The following is a 21,243-nucleotide window of genomic DNA, read 5'->3' on the forward strand; positions in this document are numbered from 1 at the left end:
GTGAATTTATTGAAGATAAAAAACAATGAAATCAGCATTTCTTGTCATGAATTTCAGAATCTCATTAATCTGGCATGCAAGATTTTGTAAAGGCAAAATGGCTGTTTTATCAAGTCAAGCATGTGTGACTTGTTGAATGTCTGAATTGCATTTAGAAGGAATGTATATATAAAAAAAAATGAAACCATTGGTGAACTTTGTATAGGGTATGTAATTTTGGTTTTGACTCAAATTAACCTTAGAATTTGTGTTGTATACTTGCAACTTCAACAATTTGTTAACCCTTTAGCATTAATTATTCTGTCAAATGCAATGCTTATTTATTCACATTGTTTTGAATTATCCTGCATCGTCTTGTAGCTTTGAGGTTTCAATAATGTGATTGTATATTTTTAGAATGACATTGTAGGATAGGTGTGAGGGGTCAGATCTGGCTGACATGAACATAAAGCAGGTAAAATATTTTGACTGGATGTGACCTGTTTAAATGCTAAAATGTTAAAAATGGTAGGTTTTACAGTCAAAGGCTGTTAACTTTATATATTTATAAGTATAAATATTCATATATTTATACTTGTGTGCCTATCTCTACATAGACACAAGTGTGGTCAGCATGAGAATATTGTGTACATTTCTGGGACTGTGCATCTGTTAGATACAAAGAAAATTAACACAGTGCTTCCAACATCATAATTCTTCATTAGCATTTAGCTTTGTGAAAGTTGATGCCTGAAGAGGGGGTTATTTTTGTATTATGATAGCAGTAATGTTTTTCTCTAGTAGAGTACCACACACTGAATACAGTTACAAGATAAAGCACAATCAAAAGTATCATTCACATACAGCAGAATAAATGTAGAAGTATCCTAAACAGACTCTTTGTGTTTAGATTTGGTTATGAGTCAACATTATCACTATCTACAAAGTGTTTTGATCAAGTTGCATGTCCAGTACTCCTTTCTAGTTTCTGTTTATTCTGCTTCTCATTTTTGTATTATTATTATTATGTTCCATTTATTAGCTTAACAGAAAGTTTAATTTTGTACAATTGATGTGGAGGTGGCCTCTCTCTACTTGAGATTCACTGCATGAAATAACAAGATCTATTAGAGCTTTGAGTTTCATCTTAGACCTATATGTACTTGTCTGATTCATTTCCGTTAACCAACCCATCCATGATTCTTATCAGACTTGGTTTGTGTTTGTTTGATTAACTTACTAGCAGTGATCATTCTCTATTGATGTTATTGGGACAGTATTTGATGAGGTATTCATCCCTTTTGAGTTCAGTAGCCCACTCCCTTTGCCTTTCATCATTCTTGGATGAATAAATCAAATAAGAATTCAAGTACTAGGGTTGAGATGACTGGCTATACACCCTACTTTGTAGGATTGTTCCAATGTTAATAATTTTGCCATTCACAAATATGTTGAGATCTGTGGGGAAAGAGTGAACAGGATGCCATATAATATATATTGATGTCCAAGTTCACGTTTCAAATCTTACTGGATTCAACATTCAAGTACCAGTCATATACTGATGTTGACTCTTCTCACTTTACTTACAGATCCTTGACTGAGTGTATCGTATTTAAATGAGATGACAGCCTGTCATTAACCTGATAAGTTAGAACATATGGTTTGCATCTTAGAATCCCCATTGCGTGGGGAATGGGAAGTTAAAAGAGGCTTGATTGTAACATTGAAGAAGTCCTGTTTATAGAAGTTCCTTTGGTGTGTTGTTATTTTTGTATTGGGGCAACTGGGGTCTCTGATCATAAACTGAATGATACTTTTGATCGCTAATGGAGAGACGGAGACAACTATTGTGTGTTTAATGCATTACTTCTTTGAATATTTTATACATATGATGTATGTGAATGTGTATATGCAATCCTCTAATATATATATATATATATATATATATACATATATATATATATCCGTGTGTGTATGTATGATATATGCATACACATATGAACATCTTCACTTGTTTGTGTATAAATGTCTCTATAAATATGCTTGTATACATATGCTTCTGTTCTGTGTATGTATGTGTGTGTGTGTGTCTGTTTTTATTTAGCACAAGCATGGCTGTATGGTTTAGAGGTTTTCTAAGAAACCATGTGGCTCCAACTACATTTCCTTGGAAACTGTAGAAGCCTGTTGTACCTGTGTTTGTGTTTATTTTGCACATGTTGTATCAAAAAAATGTATCTTAGCCATTCAATAAGTAGAGATCAATAAAATAAGTTCCAGGATGAAGCTAGTAAAAGAAAGAAAAAAAAAAGATTGTATGCAGGTATGTGAGTGTATATATACACATACAGTACCCTATGTATTAGTTTCCTATTGATACAGTCAATCTGGTTTTTATGGAGATTTTCTTGAGGCCAGTTGGCCTTCACCAACCCTCATTTATTTCCAACTGAGGTAATATTTCTCTTGGCCAGACATCTTTTTGTTGAAGACTGGGAACAAATGACACTGCTTTGTATGTAATAGTGTTGGTGCCTTACAATCGTCATGTGATGCCAAGACAAGGACACACATACACATGTGTACAACAGGCTTCTTTCAGTTTCTATCTACCAAATCCACTCAAAAACTTTGGGTGGCCTGGTACTATTATAGAATACACTTGCCCAAGGTGTCCTACTGTAGGACTGAACCTGGCACCATGTGGTTGGAAAGGAAACTTTTTAACCACCCAGGCAGACTATTTTTGCAACTGAATCAAAGAAATTGTTTCCATTAGTTTTTCAGATTACTTATGTGTGTGTATATATATATATATATATATATATATATATATATATGAATATGCATTCACCATTAGTATATTCTATTTATATACAACACATGTGTTCACAACATGTTAGATCTCTTGCACTATTGAGGATGTGTTTATAATTGCATGTTTATTATATCTTCTAATAGTACTCCTGTTACTCTGTGAGCTCACCTAGCCTTCTCTGAGCACCATTGTTTGGTTCTCCTGTCTTTCAGTGCCCAAAGACACATAAGTACACTCACATGTACGCACACACACACACACATATAACACCTAACTTGTTTGCATATGCGCACACACACAAAGCAGAATTCTGACATTGGTTTCTTTCTGAAGGAAAGAAGTATTTCTTTAGGCTCTTCTCACCACCACTACCAGCATCATTATCATCATTTCCATCACCACCACCACCACAACCACCATCATCATTAGTAATATCAGTTTCTTACAAAATCATAGAGGTTCACCCACAAATTTGTGACCTTCATCATGACCTTCCAGTAACATCTATCTACATCAGTAATTAAAAACAAAAAAAAAATAAAATTAGCTCCAGCTGGAAATTCAAAGTAATGCCTTGCCCCCCGCCCATACATTTAACTACACACACATTGGCATTTTCCATCATCATCATGTTAAACATCTGTTGTTTTGGCTGCTGGCAAAGATTGAAGTGGTCGTCGTCAGTTAATACAGCCTCCACTGAAGTTTCTTGTTTCTCCTTCATTTCATCTCTGTGTAACCAAATTATCTGTTTCTTCATAATGATTTCCAATCCACTGTTAACGTACCCTATTCTAAATTCCCTCTGTCTAATTGTGGTGACAGAAAGGTCCTACTTCAAGGGTCATTTATGAAGTTTATCTGAATATCTAAAATCCTAACTTGGAAGAGATTTATCTCTTATCTGCTTCATCTCATAAAGTTTGAGTTAAATACTAATCCTTTAAAAGAGACAGAGAACTAAATGCCATTAAGTGGGACCATTTGATGCAACATTGCATTCATGATATGTGCCACAAGTGTTATAGTCTTTTGCCTTAGCCACACTCAGGTGAATAAAACACTGCCCTTATGTCCGGATTGGAACCACCAAACCATTGTCTACTAAAACAAATTGGTCCATAAATGCTGACAGCTCTTTACAAAACATAGGTACATCTTATACTATAATAGCACTTACATATCTGGGTGTGCACAAGCATTCTAGATTAGATCTATTTATAAAAAGAAGAAAGAAGAGCCATATTGTTGATTGTAATGCTTCACTTACCAACACATTGCACAAGTGACTCACAGTCATTGTTTCCTCACTTTCTATAGTTACTACAATTGGTTCTGCTTCTGAACTAGCACACTGTGTACCATCTCACTTCAAGCATCTCAAGAGGTGTGTGTTAAATACTTTACCCAATTCCTCTTCATGATTGCAGCTCTCTGAAACACCTGTACTATTTTTTTTTTTTTTACATTGATCTTCATGAGTTTGAACTAAGCATCAATTGTATTGACTTGACTGGTCCTTGACGCTCTATAAGCATTAAACATTTTGACACCTTGTTTTCTGTCGTTCTGCTAGCTAGACAAACCTAACAGTCTAGTAGTTTATCTAACTTCTACTATTTGTGTCACAAACCTAGTTAAAGAGTTCATTGTAACCAACGTGCTTGGTTGAAACCAGTTCTCACTCAAAGAACTGGTTGAACACCCTGTTACATAACATAATTTTTTTAACCAACTGTCTTCTACATTCTATCTGTACTCTCTATGTATATTTATGAATATATTTACATATATATTCAATTTTTACTGAATGTTTGTGATGAGGAATTATCATTATTACTACATACTGTTGTATTTATCAGAGTTGTTATAGTTACAGTGTTTTAACTGCTTGTACTCTCCGGCTCTCTTTGGGTGCCTGGAGGGTACGACAGCTGAAACATGAATATAACAGCCAAGTTGAGAGTATTATATCAAATATATCAGTATGTAATAATGTATATCCAAGCAGTCATGAGGAAAACTATAGAACAAAATGTCGAGGGAAGGACTGGAAAATTCAATGTTTTGGACAGTGGTTCCTGATCTAGAACAGAGAGAGAGAAAATGAAGATAAAAAAACTGTAGTTATAGCAAAAGTGGTTTGGAAAATGGAAGAATTGGAGTAGAAAGGTGTTTTTCATTTTTCTCGACTGTCCAAAACATTGAGTTCCTCTTTATTTCTTTCTCAACAAAAATATGTACTTTTGTACTCTTTTTCATTGTTCTTTCTTTGTTCCTTGTGTTAATTTCCCCCTTTTTTTGTGTGATTTTACTTAGATATTCTTCCTTTACTGCTTTGACACAAACTTTTCTGATTACTACTAGATATATCTTATTATTTACACGTGTGTGTCTAAACAGTTATAAAGACCAATCAGAATACCTGACACACACACGCACACACACCCTTTGTACTTCTTCATTTTCATTACTTTTAGCTTCACTTAATTACATGCTTCTTGTTTAATCAAGGCTGACCTGGTTCGACATAATAATAACAAATTTACTTAATCATTAGTGTAATTAGTTTTAAAGACGTACCCTTCAACATAATCAGTTTACTTTCAGTAGTAGTCAGGTTGTGTGACATACATGCCTCTCACAGAACAGTCACTTGACTTTGGTTATTGCGTACTTAACCCCCCTTGATACCAGCCTATCTCAGGTTGCTCCTGGTTCTATAATACAAACATTATTTCAAATTAACAGCTTCTGTCAGTTTTATGTTAGTTTGTTCCAATCACCAGCTTAACAATGAGTTGGCTATATCACTAAATTCTTCATTATTTTTCAAAATTAATTGGTAAACAAAAAGTGGGGTGGTCTGTTTTAACAGAAATATGCTTGCAAAAATGTTAAATCAAGTTTATTTACTTTAATAACGATTTCTAACTTAAAATACATGAGGTCACAGATTGCTTGTGGTGTTATTGGGGAGTGAAATCAATAGTTGCAATTACCATTATTATTTTATCACCATGTCTTCAGAACATAAAACTCTGTCACATTTTTGCGTAGTTCTCTACCATTATTGCCACTCAACAACAACCTTAATGGTAATAATTCTTTGGTGGATTAAATAGATGTTAGGCTAAAATTAAAATGCCTGGCATTTTAATTAAGCATTTATGTTCTGTGGTCAAAGAAATGGCTACCAGTAATAGACTGTGGCTTTGTTTCAATGAAATAAAAAATAAATAAAAGGTCATCATCATCATTACAACTAGTTTCTTTTATTTTCTTTATGGTTTTTGTTTTTAAACGGGGGGTTTTCTTTACTCTTAAAGTTACTCCTATCCAACCTCTCAGTCATAAATTTCAAAATTTGTTTTGTGCGACATTGGATCCAGTCTTCAGCTTTTCTTTTCGTTCATCTAAAGACTGTATCAAAGTGTTATCTGGAATAGATCTATGTAGTAATGAGGGTAGTGGTGGTGTTATAGTGTAGGATATCCACTTGGGTACAGTGGTAATTTGACTTAGTTGGAGCTGGGTGTAACTATTGGTTCCATTTAGCTGGGAATTAAATTCCAAAGCTATGAACTAGATTTGTTTTAGGTTAAATCTGTACCTACTTAATCTGAATAAGAAGTACAGTGTTAGCACATAGCTTTTCTGAATGAGGTAACATTTATTATACAGTTACGGTTTATAATACAGCTGATGTTCAGTTTTATATTTTGGTTAGCTAAAGGCTGGAATCAACTTAGCTTAGGGACCAGTCTTTGCTCTGAAAGAATCCAATTTATTTTACTGGAATTGGTGCCAATAGTATCAAAAATGTAGAAGTGTTCCCTTAATTTCTCATTTGCTTTCTTGAGTTCAAATCTTACAAGAAGCTAGTTTGATTTTTATTTCTTTAGAAGGTGGATGGTGGTGCGGTGAGTGGTTAAGAAATCCAGTACAGTTATTAAACAGGGATCAAGTCACCTCTTTCTATTCTTACTTCACTTCACAAAAGAAACAAAGATTTCTTTTTTGTTTTTCAGTTTATGTGGACAGCTTGTTTTTAAAAAAAACTTGTTGCCAACTGTACACATTTCATTGATCAAGCTGCCTGTATTGTCCTGCCATTTTGGGCATTAAAAAGTCACATGAATGACAGCAGACGTCAACACAATTGAACTTTTGCATTTTGCAACATGCTTCTTTTACTCACTGTTTGTAATGTTAGTGTGAATTTACTGAATGTTTGAATGAAAATATTTGTCCCAGCTCTTTATACGAGTTCATTCCCTTGTCAGTTATTTTGTTGTGTACTTTGGTGCAATACACTCACACAATAGGCATCACGTTGTCTGGAAATGAAAGATAGAACAGCATCATATATTGGGGCAGACTGATCTCTTCCTACTTTTACAGAAACTTGCTTTTAAGTAAGTTCCTGTGTAATTAGCTACTTCAGTGGATTTGCTTTATAACTACTTAATTTACCTGTATATGAAAATAAATAGTAAGAAAATGAAAACTTATGTGCCCCCCACTCTTGTTATAAACCATTTCCTGCACCCTCTGACTTAATGGCTCATCTCATTCCCATCCTAACTGCTTCCCTCACCCCCCCATCCTAATCATTCCCCCGCATCTCCCATCTGTTCTAACTCGTTCTCTCTCTTCCATCCTCATTCGTGCTTTTGTCTGCTCTCACAGAACCACATGATTTTAGAACACCTGTCATTTCCTCCATAACCTATGGAGTTGAAGAGCTACTAAAAACTGTTCTTCGTGCAGTTTAAAAACAAGTGGTTGAGTGGACAGCTGAGAAGTCAATGGCTCACATCATGGGATTATCTAATGACAAAGTCTACCTGGTCATAAATTTGTACCACACTATAAGAGCAACTCTGATTCTAGTCAACTATAGTAGCTCTGTGGCATGTCTATTTGCAGTGCTGAATTTAATTAACCATTCTTGTATATAATGTAGTCTGAAGAAAGATTGGACTCCACTTAACTAATTTGTCTCTTTCATAGGCATTCTTCAGTTGTGTCCCTACACAACAATTCATTGTGGTAAAAGCACTAATATTGATTACACGACCACAACCTGCTAACCTTTTTATAGACTTTTATTTAAATCTGTTTTAGCACTTTCTATGATGTTGAAGTCTTTTAGTAAACAAGAAATAATTCATTGAGTTTTCAATATCTAAAATTCTATTGATATGGTATTGTTAGAACAAGTTCAAGAACATATTTATTTCACATGTAAAAATTATGTATAATTGTGATGGGATGTTGCAAAAGATGTTTATATGTTGGAATGGGGAACAACAGTGATTTGCCAAATATTGTCTTTTTTTGTCAATGAGGTATGACATGTGAGAAATGAAAAGGTGTTTTGTAAGTGACTTTGAAATTGGATCAAAACTGAATGATAGAAACTCTTATTTACTCGTTGGAGGTGGGGATTGACAAAGGCCACAGTAACCTCTTTGATGACATATATAAGTGTATTTTTTTCTTTCTTCCTTTCCTCAATTCCTTCTCCCAACCATGGAAAGATTTTACAAAATCAAAATAGCTTTAGGAATTTCCTGATCTACGTGGGTATGGTGTTGAGTTGCTTGACTGAAGATAATCTTAAATTTTCCATTTTATTAGCCTTATCTTTTGTTTTTCTGTCTTGCACTGTTTTGATTGTTTTCTTATCCATGCATAACAAGCAGGGCTGTCATAACAGTATTATAGGCTCCATGATACAGATATGCACTGGAGGTCCCTAAAGTCAATTTCTGAGGTATATAATTATTTTTCAGGACTTGTCTAGGATTGAGCTAGGAGTTAATGAATTACATGTATATTTTCTTTTTAAAACTTCTATGAATAAATTATCTCTCAATTTGGCTTTGGCAATCGCTAAAGCTTCATCCATTTGTTGGAGCTGTCATGAATTTGAACAGGCTACTATTTCCAAGAAATGGATTTTTATACTCCCTGTCTTTTGGTTAATAATTACCATGAGATGGTGGTAGAGTGGTGAAGAATGCAATAGAAACAGGAGCTTTATTTGTTTATTCTGTTGTGAGTGGAAATCTAGGCAATGGAAATATGATATGTTGGAAAAGGGCAGTAGTAAACTGCTCAGAACTGTGTGAAGGAGAAAAACTATAAGAAATGAAGTAGAAACTTCAGAAAATAGCATTTATTTTAAACAGTTTCACAGACGATTGTTTACACTAGCCTGAATTGGATAGTTATGTTTTTATTGAGCAATTGTTATTACAGCTGATCACTCCTTCTTATCACTGACCCATGGAAAAGTGGAATGCGTTGGCTATTAGTCAGGGGGAAGTTGTAGCCTGTTGTAGTAAACATAAGTCAGTAATTCTATTATCATACTCTCAATGTATTTTCCCTCAAAGTGCCAATATTGCAATAAGCTTCTCTTTACTCTATTCTTCAGTCTTCAATTTTTGAGATCAATTATCATTTTTAATGTCTTTTAAGTTTGTTTTTTTTTCTATGTTGGCTTGAATAGAACAAGCCCATAGTATTGGAAATGGCCATTTTGTCTCAGTCCTAAGAGCTGGTCACCTTATTTTATTCATATGTTCAGTTATGCATGCATTAGCACATTTGTTTTGTATGTCGTGCATATTGACATTTATACCCTGTGTTTTGTCTCTTGTCAGCAATTGAAAGATCTTCCATATTGGATGGCAGAATTAGCAGCACATAGGACTAAATAGTCTATGGTACTTTCTTGTGTTTGCTTTTTGTCCAATATTCAATTCTGTCTCTTCAAGATTGATGACATAAATAGCAATAAACTGATTTTCAATTGAATTGACTTATATGTACACCACTCAAAAATGTTATAAATTTATGGCTTTGTACTCTTGTTGTTGTAATAGTAGTAGTAGTAGTAATGGTGGGTTGGCAGAATCATTAGGGTTTAGAATATCATCTTGACGAAGTATAGTCCTAGTTAAGTACTAGAATCAGTAGTATCAACTAACTTTCCCCCCTCCCCTCGAAATTGCTAGCCTTCTGTCTAAATAAGAAAGAAGCTGGCAGAATCATTAACACACTGGATAAGATGCTGCTAAGCATTTTGTATGTCTTTGTTATGTTCTGGGTTCTAATTCTGCTGGAGTCAACTTTGCTTTTCATCATATTGAAGTCAGTAAAATAAAGTACCAGTTAAGCACTGGTGGTGGTCAATAAAATGAAGTACCAGTAAGTACTTGGATTGATGTAATTAAGTAACTGCCTCTCAAAATTTCTGGATTTGTTCCAAAAATTGAAAAGAGTAATTATAATTGTTGTTGTTGTAAGGCAGTGAGCTGGCAGAATTGTTAACATGTCAGGTAAAAAAATGCTTAGTGACATTTCGTTCCTCTTTATGTTCCAAGTTCAAATTCTGCTGTGGTTGACTTTGCCTTTGATCCTTTTGGGGGTCAATAAAACAAGCACAAGTTGACAACTGTGGTAAATATAATCAGCTTACCCTCTTCCTCTTGTGGAGGCGCAATGGCCCAGTGGCTAGGGCAGCGGACTCGCGGTCATAGGATTGCGGTTTTGATTCCCAGACTTTATTGAGCGAAAACACCTAAAGCTCCACGAGGCTCCGGCAGGGGATGGTGGCGAACCCTGCTGTACTCTTTCACCACAACTTTCTCTCACTCTTACTTCCTGTTTCTGTTGTGCCTGTAATTCAAAGGGCCAGCCTTGTCACACTGTGTCACGCTGAATATCCTCGAGAACTACGTTAAGGGTACACGTGTCTGTGGAGTGCTCAGCCACTTGCACATTAATTTCACGAGCAGGCTGTTCCGTTGATCAGATCAACAGGAACCCTCGACATCGTAAGTGACGGAGTGCCAACAATAACAACCCTCTTCCTCTTATACCAAAATTTGAAATCATTTTTGGTGGTGGTAATGTCACCAAAGACTGAACCTAGTTGTTGGTCTCACATTTCTAGCACTTGTGTTAACATTGTTTGATTTTTTACTGGAATGCAGAGTGAAGGGTATTGTCTGTCTCAGCTAATGTAAGACTGCTAAATTATTGAATTTTTATAAATGGTTTATGTATTCATTTTCTTTTTCTTTGTCTTTTCAGGAAGAAAATGTCGACAATGTGAATGACAAAGTACTTGATATGGCAGATAAAATGAAGACAGACAACGAACCAGTTGAAAAGAAGATGAAGGTGGCTAATGACCAAGTATGGACCGCATTGTAACTATTGCATGTATGGGGGACTTGTGGTGGTGCTGATTGAAGAGCAGTGGTTATTTGTGATGGCCCTCTGATTAGATGTGGTAACAATAAGCTATCTGGTTGGGTTATGTGATGGTGATGAGTTTACTGGGTATCTGGGGTGGCTATCTGATTAAATGTAATATGGGCGTGATTGGTAGTGGCCGTGGGGTTAGTGGGTATCTAGCAAGGCCTGATTGATTACATGTACTGGAATATCTGATGTGGTCATCTCATGGGATGCAGTGCTGGTGATGGCAGAAACTGTAGATTGCTGAAGTTTGAAGTTGTTAGTTCCTGCTGAAGTCAACAGAAGAATAATAGATTGAGTGGGGGCTATGAAATCAGTATCAGTCATGTGTTTTGCCTTACATCTTTCTGGGGTCAATATAATAATATATCAGTCTAGTACTGGGCTTAATTGAATTCACTAATCTCCTCTCACAAAATTCCACGATTTGTACTTAATCGTAGAAACTGTTATATTATTATTCCTGGCAGAATCGTCAGAGCATTTGACAAACTGCTTAGTACATTTCTTCTGGTTCTTTGTCTTTCAGCCTTCCAGGGTCGATACAATAAGGTACTGGTCAATTGCTAGGATTAATATAATCAACTTATCCCATCCCTTAAAACTGCTGACCTTGTGCCGAAATTTGAAACTTTTTATTTTCTGCCGCTACTTGTTAACACTGTGTGTTTGTTTCCAGGAGAATGAAGCTGATAAGTCAAAAGAAAGTAAAAATAAACGCACCACCAACTGCCGCTACAAACGTCTTGGTATCAGTGATGACGAAGGTTAGTATACTTGTATTCCCTTTTGTTTTTCCTCCCCAACTTCTGCCCCCTTTTTTCTTTATATCCATACTGCTTCATTGAATTATTTTCTTTCTTCTTTATAAAGGCCTGGGCATGGCCGTGTAGTTTTAGAAGTTCACTTCACAATCACATGGTTTTGGATTTGGCTCCATTGTGTGGCACCTTGGACAAGTGTCTTCTACTACAGCCTCAGGCCAACCAAAATTATGTGGGTAAAAGTGTATGAGTGAGCAACAAGTTCATCCAGCTGGAAAACAATGCCTTCATAATGACTTCATCTAACCTATGCTTGCATGGAAAAAGAGCATACAACAAATGCATATATATGGAGGCAGTAGCAAGTGACTGAGACTTTTGGCAACAGACCTGTCAAACTAATTGAAATTGTAGTTATGGCTGATGCCAGTGTTGTGAAATATCTATCGAACCAAGTGAAATCGTAGTTGTGGCCAATGCTACTCTCGTGAAACTGGCTCACGTGCCGGTGGCACAGGAAAAGCACCCTTCAAACTTTGGGCCTCACGGAGGCAATGGCAAGTGACCGAAACCTTTGGCAACATACTGTGCTTGAGAAGACCTGTCAAGCCAAGTGAGATCGCAGTCATAGCAGTGTTTTGTAACTGGCACATAAAAGGCACCCACTACACTCTGTGTGGTTGGCATTAGGGAGGGCATCCAGCTGTAGAAGCCATGCCATATCAGATTGGAACCTGGTGTAGCTCTCCAGCTTACTAGTTTTAAGTCAAACCGTCCAATCCATGCCATCATGGAAAGCGGATGTTAAATTATGATCTATACCTCCCCTCCCCACTCGCACACATCTTATTTACCTGATGATGATGATGACAACCATCAAAAGTCCTTACCTTTTGATAATAGGAGCAGTTGAATTGTCAGTTGTGTGTTGTTTCATTCTACAGAACATGCTGATTGACAGAGATTTAAGACTGACACGATTTAAGGTGTAAAATAGTCCTTTTCCACAATATGCTGAAACTTTATTGGGTTCAAGGGCTTTCATTGATGCTGTTACTCTGAGTGGTGGGAGTCTGTGGAGTGGAGTGTGACAGGGAGGAAGTGTTTGCTTTTGATTAGCAAGAATTTGAAATTCCTTGATAATCTAAGTTTTTTTTTTTTTTTAATATTGTAACAGCCCTTTCTAAATAAACACTTGAGTTGTCACAGGTTCCTACTTAGACCTGCGCCTGTTGTAATGTCATATCTTGTTACAAAGACACAGTTTTTACAATGTTAGATTTCATGGCTTTCATGCTGACCGATTGACAATGTTTGACCTATACTATGAAGCACATATTTTCTTTCTGCAGCCAGCTGTATTTTGCTAACATTAGTCAGTGATGACTTTTGCCGCTGAAGGTTTATTTCGGTTCAGTTGAACCGTGGGTAAGTAATGACACCATGATATACAAAGTAGTCCAGCACAGCACAACTTCCGGTATTTAAACGGGATTCAGGAATGGAATATTTTATTCAAGTTTCCATGTACTAGTTTCAAATAATAAATGTCTAGAGACACATGTAAATGTATGTGTGTGTGTGTGTGTGTATATATATATGTATATATATATATATCATCATCATCATCGTTTAACGTCCGCTTTCCATGCTAGCATGGGTTGGACGATTTGACTGAGGACTGGTGAAACCGGATGGCAACACCAGGCTCCAGTCTGATTTGGCAGAGTTTCTACAGCTGGATGCCCTTCCTAACGCCAACCACTCAGAGAGTGTAGTGGGTGCTTTTACGTGTCACCCGCACGAAAACGGCCACGCTCGAAATGGTGTCTTTTATGTGCCACCCGCACAAGCCAGTCCAGGGGCACTGGCAACGATCTCGCTCGAAAATCCTACAGGAGCCAGTCAGGCGGTACTGGCAACGGCCACGCTCAAAATGGTGCATCTCATGTGCCACCCGCACAAGAACCAGTCCAGGGGCACTGGCAACGATCTTACTTGGCTTGCCGGGTCTTCTCACGCACAGCCCATTTCCAAAGGTCTCGGTCCGTCCCATTTCCAAAGGTCTATATATATATATATATATATATATATATATATATATATATATATATATATATTTATGTGTATGTATGTGTACATGTATATATATGTGTATATATATCTATGTGTATATGTATGTATGTATGTATATATGCATATATATATGTATGTTTCTGTATGTATATATATATGTATTTGTATGTATATATATATATGTATGTATATATATATATATACACATACATATATGTATGTACATGTGTGTGTGTGTGTGTATATATATATATATATATATATGTGAATATTTATATGTATGTATGTATATATACGTGTGTGTATGTATGTAAATATGTATAGAAATGTATGAATAAAGTCTTTAATATTTAAGGAAGTGCAATAATAATGTTTAGCAGTGAGTAATGAAATACGGAATTAGGTTGGCTGATCGTGAGAATCAAATATTGATTGCTTGGCTAAAATCTGCATGTGGTATGGGTTATTTCTCTTGGGTTGTTTAAATAAAATATTAGTAATATGTTGTAGATAGAAGCATACATTGGAAGGGTTCTATTATCAACTTTTTTTCAACAATCTAAGTATGTCACGAAATGTGTCAAATAAAGTATAAAAGTAATATTGTCTGCAAAAATTAGAAATAGAACACACAAAAAGATTATTATTTGAAGTAATCGAACAAAATCAATAAAATAGCTTTTTTCCTTTGAGTGTTTCAAAAAAATATTCTACAGGTGCTATGGGTTATTTCCATTGGGTGCTTAAAAAAGGAAAATCCACCATCACATAGAAAAATATAGTAAATACACTAAAAAGACCTATAATAAAAATCAAAAAAGTACAAAGTAATAAATATTAAAATAATAAAAACGACTGCACGTGTTTCATAACCTTATTTTCAAATAGAAAATACAATAAAAATAAAATCGATTCAAAATAAATCAATCGAAAATCAATTCTATTCAAAAATATAGTTAATCGTCAGATCAAAATACAATAATAATAATAAAATGAATGTATATATATCGACTTACAATAAATATGAAATGAATTTATATTAAAATACTTATTTTACCAATAAATAAAATAAAAACATTTTACAATATTACTGAAAATAAATGCAATACTTATCTTATCGAAGCTTTAGTTTAAACTAAAATTTTAAACGTTATACTTTTAATGAATATTAAATTTTTACTACTGTGTTTTTGGAATGTTAAGAAATGAAAAAAAGTATGATATTGAATGGAAACTTGCAATATAATATTTCCAATCCTGAATAAAACCAGATATGACACCCAGGAAAAGCCACATCACTTTAGCAATTTCTTCAGACATCAGCTTCCATCACAATTAATGCGAAATATTAACCACACTAACCTTTGACTTTTTCAAAATCACTAGGACCCATGGCAGCTGATGATATGAATCCTGTTTCTTTAGGTTTAACAGATGACAGAGAACTCTCATTGCAGGATTGGGTACTAGTCTTTTTTTAGGTAACTTTTTCCACAGGAAGAAAGTAATCTCAATACAGTAAGCTAATGAAACACTGAAAATATTTCAGTACTGCTGCTACCTACAGATGTGTGTTGTACTTTTGCATGACTTCTTGTGTGACATCCATTTACTGCTAAATTGTGATCGAGCTGTTCAAGGTTAAATATCTATTTAAAGGTTGTTGTATGGAAGGTAGAATTGTGAACTACTACTGCTAACATCCTGTCAATTTCGAGCATCATTCTTCTTGAAGGAGAATATATCCAGCGAAGTCTCACTTGCTTTCTCAAGCTTGTACAAGATACTTGAACTTCAAACTACAAGTTTGCAAAATACTAATTTTTAAATCCAGGGAATTCTGTTACAGCAACTTTTGGGGCCTTTGAAACTAAGTCATATAGGAATGAAATATATTGAACCTGCACACTAAATTGGAAATCAAAGCTATATGGTTGGAGGTCCATGTTAACTCGGGTGCAGTTGGTGGTAAATTGGCAGTCCATAGTAAAAAATTTAGAAAGAAACTGTTTAACCTGTTGGTGTTTGAAGCAGCATATATCTTTTAGATAATGCTTTAAGAACTGCTCTAAGTAAACTTAATTATTAGGCTGGTTTAATGTCTCTTTCAATGAGTAAATATGAATGCTTTTTGTTATGAATTTTAATAATCTATTAATTATTTTCTACAATAGTAAATAGCAGATAACAATAGAAATCCTATTTTGTATTGAATACGAAAGCACAACATTATGTAATGTTGATGGTTGGATGCTGTCTTTATCAAATATAACTTCTAGATATAGTTTTGGCATTGTTCACCTAAGAGTAAATGGATTATCATTGCTGACATTTGTAATGGTTTTAGCTCTGAATTATAAGTATGGCAGGTGAATTCTAGGTGTCTTTGAAAAGTGTAGAATTAGCTACATCTTACAATTGAATGAAATTTGGGACGTGAATTAATCTTTTTTATTTTATTTTTTTTGTAACCTGTAAATCTCCATCAATTCCATTATGTACATCTCTTTTTCAGTTTTCTGTCTGGAATGTTACAACTACTGAATTCAAAATATGACATATTTTGTTTAACTTATGGAATTATTTCCATAAAACACCATTTTCTTTTCATAAAACAATTATTTTTGTATTTGTCATTTTACATTTATTGTTTTGTTTTGTTTCATTCTAGCTGAGAAAATTTTGCAATCAGATGAAAATGGAGGTCGAAGAACCCGCTCAAGATCCCGTGTTCAGCCTCCTGAACAGAGCACTCGTAGCAGAAAATTAGCGACCCCTGCAAAAGTAAGACAGCAGACAAGCATTTTCTCTTTAACCTTTTTGTTATTATATTTCTGTTGAAATACACTGCTGAAAATTTTAGTAAACATTAAGTTCCCTTCTCAGTTGTGGTTGAGTATTTTCCCTTTTACCAAGACACTGTTTACAACATTTGACATTTCTATAGAAGATCCATTTTTCGTCACCAGTCCAAAAAGGGTGATGTGTTCACGAGAATGGAGAGAAGAGCAGATGTCAACTTGGGATTTGCGGTTGCTTTCGGACAATTCATGAGGCCTCCATTTTCCAAGTTTAGGAACCTTCCCAAGTTGTTGAAGATGACAATGAACAGTTGTATGGTTTGAACTAAGCTTTATTGCCAATTCTTCAACTGATAATGCAGGATTTTCTTCAAGTAATGCCTCAAGGAGCTTATCATCAAACTCAACTGGACATCCTGTTCGATCTTCATCTTCAAGGCAGGAATCTCCACTTCTGAATTTTGCAAATCATCTTCTGCTAGATGTTTAGATAATTACAAATTCTTATTTACCTCCCCCCATTTCACATTATGCCCCTTTATTGTTCCTTCAACCAATTCGTTATATTTCTGCTGAAATAGAATACCTTTGTTTCAAATAATTTTGAAAATGACAATGACATGGTTTACACAAATTTTATTAAACTGGTGTTTTGACATAAATGAATGCGAAACTTTTACAGAAGATTTTGAATAAAAAACAGGAATTTTATACCTTAGAATAAAGGGTGGTCTCAGTTAAGTTGAATCATTTTGCATCCAAATCCTGATGTAATTGCCAAAGTATCAATCTTGTACTGTGGTAAAATTTTATACCGTCTTTTCAGAATTGTCAAATTTAGAACCTTAACTATGGAATGAAACTAGTTCTAATATAAGTATTTTAACATAATGAAATGCTGATATGAAGATCTGTTAATTTATGCATCAAAATAGGAATAAAAGCATTTATAAAACATAGAATTTCTAGAAGTCTCATTTCTTATTACTTACCTTGTCTTCTGAGTTTAAATTTTACCCAGGTCAACTTTGCTTCCAGCCTTCTGAAGTTGATAAGATATAGTGCTAGTCAAGTAGTGGGGTCAATGTAAACAACTGTTCCTTGTTTTTGACAAATATATTGCCTTGTGCTAAGTAGCAAGTAGTATTATAATTAGTAGTGACAGATTGAAATACTTCACAATATTGAGTTATGTCCCTTCGCATAAAGTACTAGTCAAGTACTGGGTTTGATGGCTTTTAGCTAATCCTGTCCCCTCAAGATGTCTGCCTTTGTTCTTCTGGACTAAATTAGAAACCAGCCAATAATAGAAGTCCTTCCTATGAGAAGCAGATTGGCAGTATTGTTAGATTGTTAGGAAAAAAGTTTTGTAGTATTCATTCCATCTTTCTATTTTCTCAGTTCAATTCCTGTCAAAGCTAACTTTCCATTGTCCCTCTCTAAGGTCAATAAAATAATGTATCACTCAAGAATCAGGATCAGTTTTGTATACTAAAAATCTAGTGCCTGTACTTCGCTGGCAGAATCATTAGCACGCGGGGCGAAATGCTTAGCAGTATTTCGTCTGCTGCAACGTTCTGAGTTCAAATTCTGCCGAGGTCGACTTTGCCTTTCATCCTTTCGGGGTCGATAAATTAAGTACCAGTTATGCACTGGGGTTGATGTAATCGACTTAATCCCTTTATCTGTCCTTGTTTGCCCCCTCTATGTTTAGCCCCTTGTGGGCCATAAAGAAATAAGAATCATTAGAGCATCGGCATAAATTCCTTACTATGTTTGTTCCTGCTATCTATGTAGATTCTGAAATCACTTAAGTTGTATCAGAGAATATTCTCTACTGTATGAAAAATGAAAAATGTTTATATATTTTGCTTTTTCTATTGGCTACTTTTCCTCTCGTTCATAAAATGAAACCTCTTTTGCATGTGTGTGCGTTTGTGTTATACATATTTGTGTATAAATTATTCAGCTTTTGTGTTTCTTTTTTGCTTTTCAGGAAACAAAGCCTGCAGCTAAGCCAGGGCGGAAAGAGAAGAAAGCTGCCTCGGGAGGAGATGCTGCACCTGCCGCTGCCAATGAAGAAGTAAAGGCTGATGGTAAGAAGGCTGATGAAGTAAAAGCTGAGGATGCAGAACCCGTTGAGAAGGAGGAGGCGGCTGCTGAAGATGAGGTCAAGGAAGAAACTGCTGACGGTGAAGTGAAAGAAAACGAACATGAGAAGGAAAACGATGATTCTAAAGCAGAAGAAGCTGATGAAGAAGTGAAAGAAGAGGAGAAAGCTAATGAAGAAAGTTCCAAGGAAGAAAATGCTGGGACAGAATAGATATTATTTTTTCACTCATTAACGTTCATTACTTGATATATCTCAACATAGATTTGTTCCAACAACTTCATGACAACATAAATCAAATCTTCTATTCATTTTTATTATTTTAAATTTTTTCCTCTCCCCCACTTCCTGCAATCATTATCATTTGCAGTTTTATTAAAATACTAAAATAATTCATACAATATTTATGATTCTTGTTGATTTTGTTTGTTTTTTTTTTTTTTTTAATATTTTTACGTTTAATTTCTAATTTCAGTTTTGCATTTGAAATGGATTATTGTATTTTTTTTCCTTTTTTTTAAATCTATTTTTTCTATCGACAATTTATTTTCTGTTGGTTGTGGGGTGAAAACTTTTTTTGTTTTTTAAAAGTTCCTCTTGAAGAATTTTGATTGTCGGTAGTCAGACAACCAAGATTTGTGTGTATGTGGGGGGGGGGGGGGTTACATCTAAAAAGGATTAGTAAGGTTTCTGTTAAGTGCAGTAGTTAGATGAGTAACACTACTAGAGATCATTGTCTTTTGTGAAGTTCCAGGAAGAAATATGTGCAAATGTTAGCTTCTTCTCCATATCCCCTCTCTTTTGATTTCTTTAGGCCTACAAGAGGACTTGAACACTGCTTGCCAGTTTATAGTCCTGCTGCTTACATGAAATGAACTGGCCGACCATTGCATAATGTCTTGACTATGGTCACACTTCAGTAGCAATGACAAGACATGAGAAATTTCCATGCTTTTAGCAAAGTTATTTCTAATATCATAATGTGAAGTGGAATTCTGAGATTTCAGGGCAATTCTGTAGTCCAGTATTAAGCAGTAAGTAGCACAATGATATTGCAATATTGCAGAACTAATGAGAACTGACATACTTTCACTTTCACTTGTTGGAATGGCATTGTGGAGTGTGAGAGAGAAATGCACATATCAAGTCTGTTGATATTCCTATCTTGTTGATTGGATTCCTCCAGTCAGACATTATATCATATAGAGAGAGTTATGATAAAAAAGTGTTGATTGAGTGCACATCCTAGGCTTCATGGCTAGAGAGGGAGTAAATGACTGAGTAGTTAGATATGAAAGGAGTTATATGAATAAGAATTTGTTTTTTTATTATTTCATTTTAAAGTAAATATTTTTCTTTTGAAAATTAGTATTCATTTCATCATTTTGTATAAGCACCAAGAAATTGGATAGAAGTTAGATTATAATTATTACATGTGTGCCATATTTCCTGTCACATTAAGAGTAACACTTTAGTTTGCAATAAACCTGTGTGTGTGAATATAATATATATATATATATATATATATATATATATCTACACACATGTTTATTGCAAACTAAAGTGTTATTCTTAATGTGACAGGAAATATATATAATATATACCTGTTTATTGCAAATGTTAAAATTGAAGTTCAAAGTTTAATCAAGATAAAATGCAAACATTAGAAAAGTTATAAGATAACTGTGTGTGGCTGTGTGGTTTTTGAAATGGCACAATAGTCTAGGAAACAGTGACTACACCTGAAAGAAATATGGAGGCTATGTGAGAGAAATATATACCCTCCTCCATCATTTCTTAGCTTGGGTTATGAAATTCAGAACTGCTAATTTCTCTACCCCCAGGAAATTATAGACAACTACGTCTTCACTGTGAGTCTAAAGTAAAGGCCTGACAGCGGAACCAGTGTTATTTCAAGAATGTTTCTTTGTCCAGGAGACCTCGGCAAACACTAGTGGAGGTCTAATCAATTGTATATTTTGTTTTCCTTTTAAAACATTCACTAAATTATTCTCTTACTTTTGTACTCTGTCTCTCTCTCTCTCTCTCTCTTTAAATTTCTTTAGAGCATTTCTGAGAATAATTTTGTATTATATGGTCATTAAAACAAATTAGCATTGTAGTTGCAAAGTTATCTTGTTGATGATATTGACAAATTCCATAGTAGGATGTGTGTGTGTGTGTTAATTTTCTTTTATTTCCTTTTTAACATTTTTTGTATCTCTTTTAGTTCTCATTTATTCTCAAACATGTTTTAAATTATATAAATTTTAATTTTTTTTTTTTGTATGATAATATCTCAAACCATCCTAAATGTATACAAAACCATTTTACGTCATTAAGTTCTATTTAACCGAAAAGAAAAAAAATGCTCCCAAAATCTTGGACTACTAATATTACTTCTTCTACTAT

The 21,243-nt window shown here is 34.6% G+C and overlaps 1 protein-coding gene across 9 annotated transcripts in view; it reads left to right on the plus strand.

The window, feature by feature from the left end:
* Nucleotides 1-19,234, plus strand: part of LOC106871227 (uncharacterized) — a 34,177-nt gene extending 14,943 nt beyond the window's left edge. For 8 of the 9 annotated variants that reach the window (XM_014917578.3, XM_089361037.1, XM_089361033.1 and 5 more), the window contains exons 2-5: nucleotides 10,910-11,014; nucleotides 11,760-11,847; nucleotides 16,592-16,704; nucleotides 18,718-19,234. In XM_014917578.3, the coding sequence (XP_014773064.1) occupies nucleotides 10,910-11,014; nucleotides 11,760-11,847; nucleotides 16,592-16,704; nucleotides 18,718-19,044 (633 nt within the window). In that variant the 3' untranslated portion in view covers nucleotides 19,045-19,234. Of the gene's footprint in view, nucleotides 1-424; nucleotides 455-10,909; nucleotides 11,015-11,759; nucleotides 11,848-16,591; nucleotides 16,705-18,717 lie in introns of those variants that run through there. The other variant, XM_089361032.1, reaches the window with a different exon arrangement.
* Nucleotides 19,235-21,243: the final 2,009 nt, after the last annotated feature.

This window comes from Octopus bimaculoides, chromosome 12, assembly GCF_046866305.1.
Source record: "Octopus bimaculoides isolate indiv1 chromosome 12, ASM4686630v1, whole genome shotgun sequence".
NCBI classification, from domain to species: domain Eukaryota; kingdom Metazoa; phylum Mollusca; class Cephalopoda; order Octopoda; family Octopodidae; genus Octopus; species Octopus bimaculoides.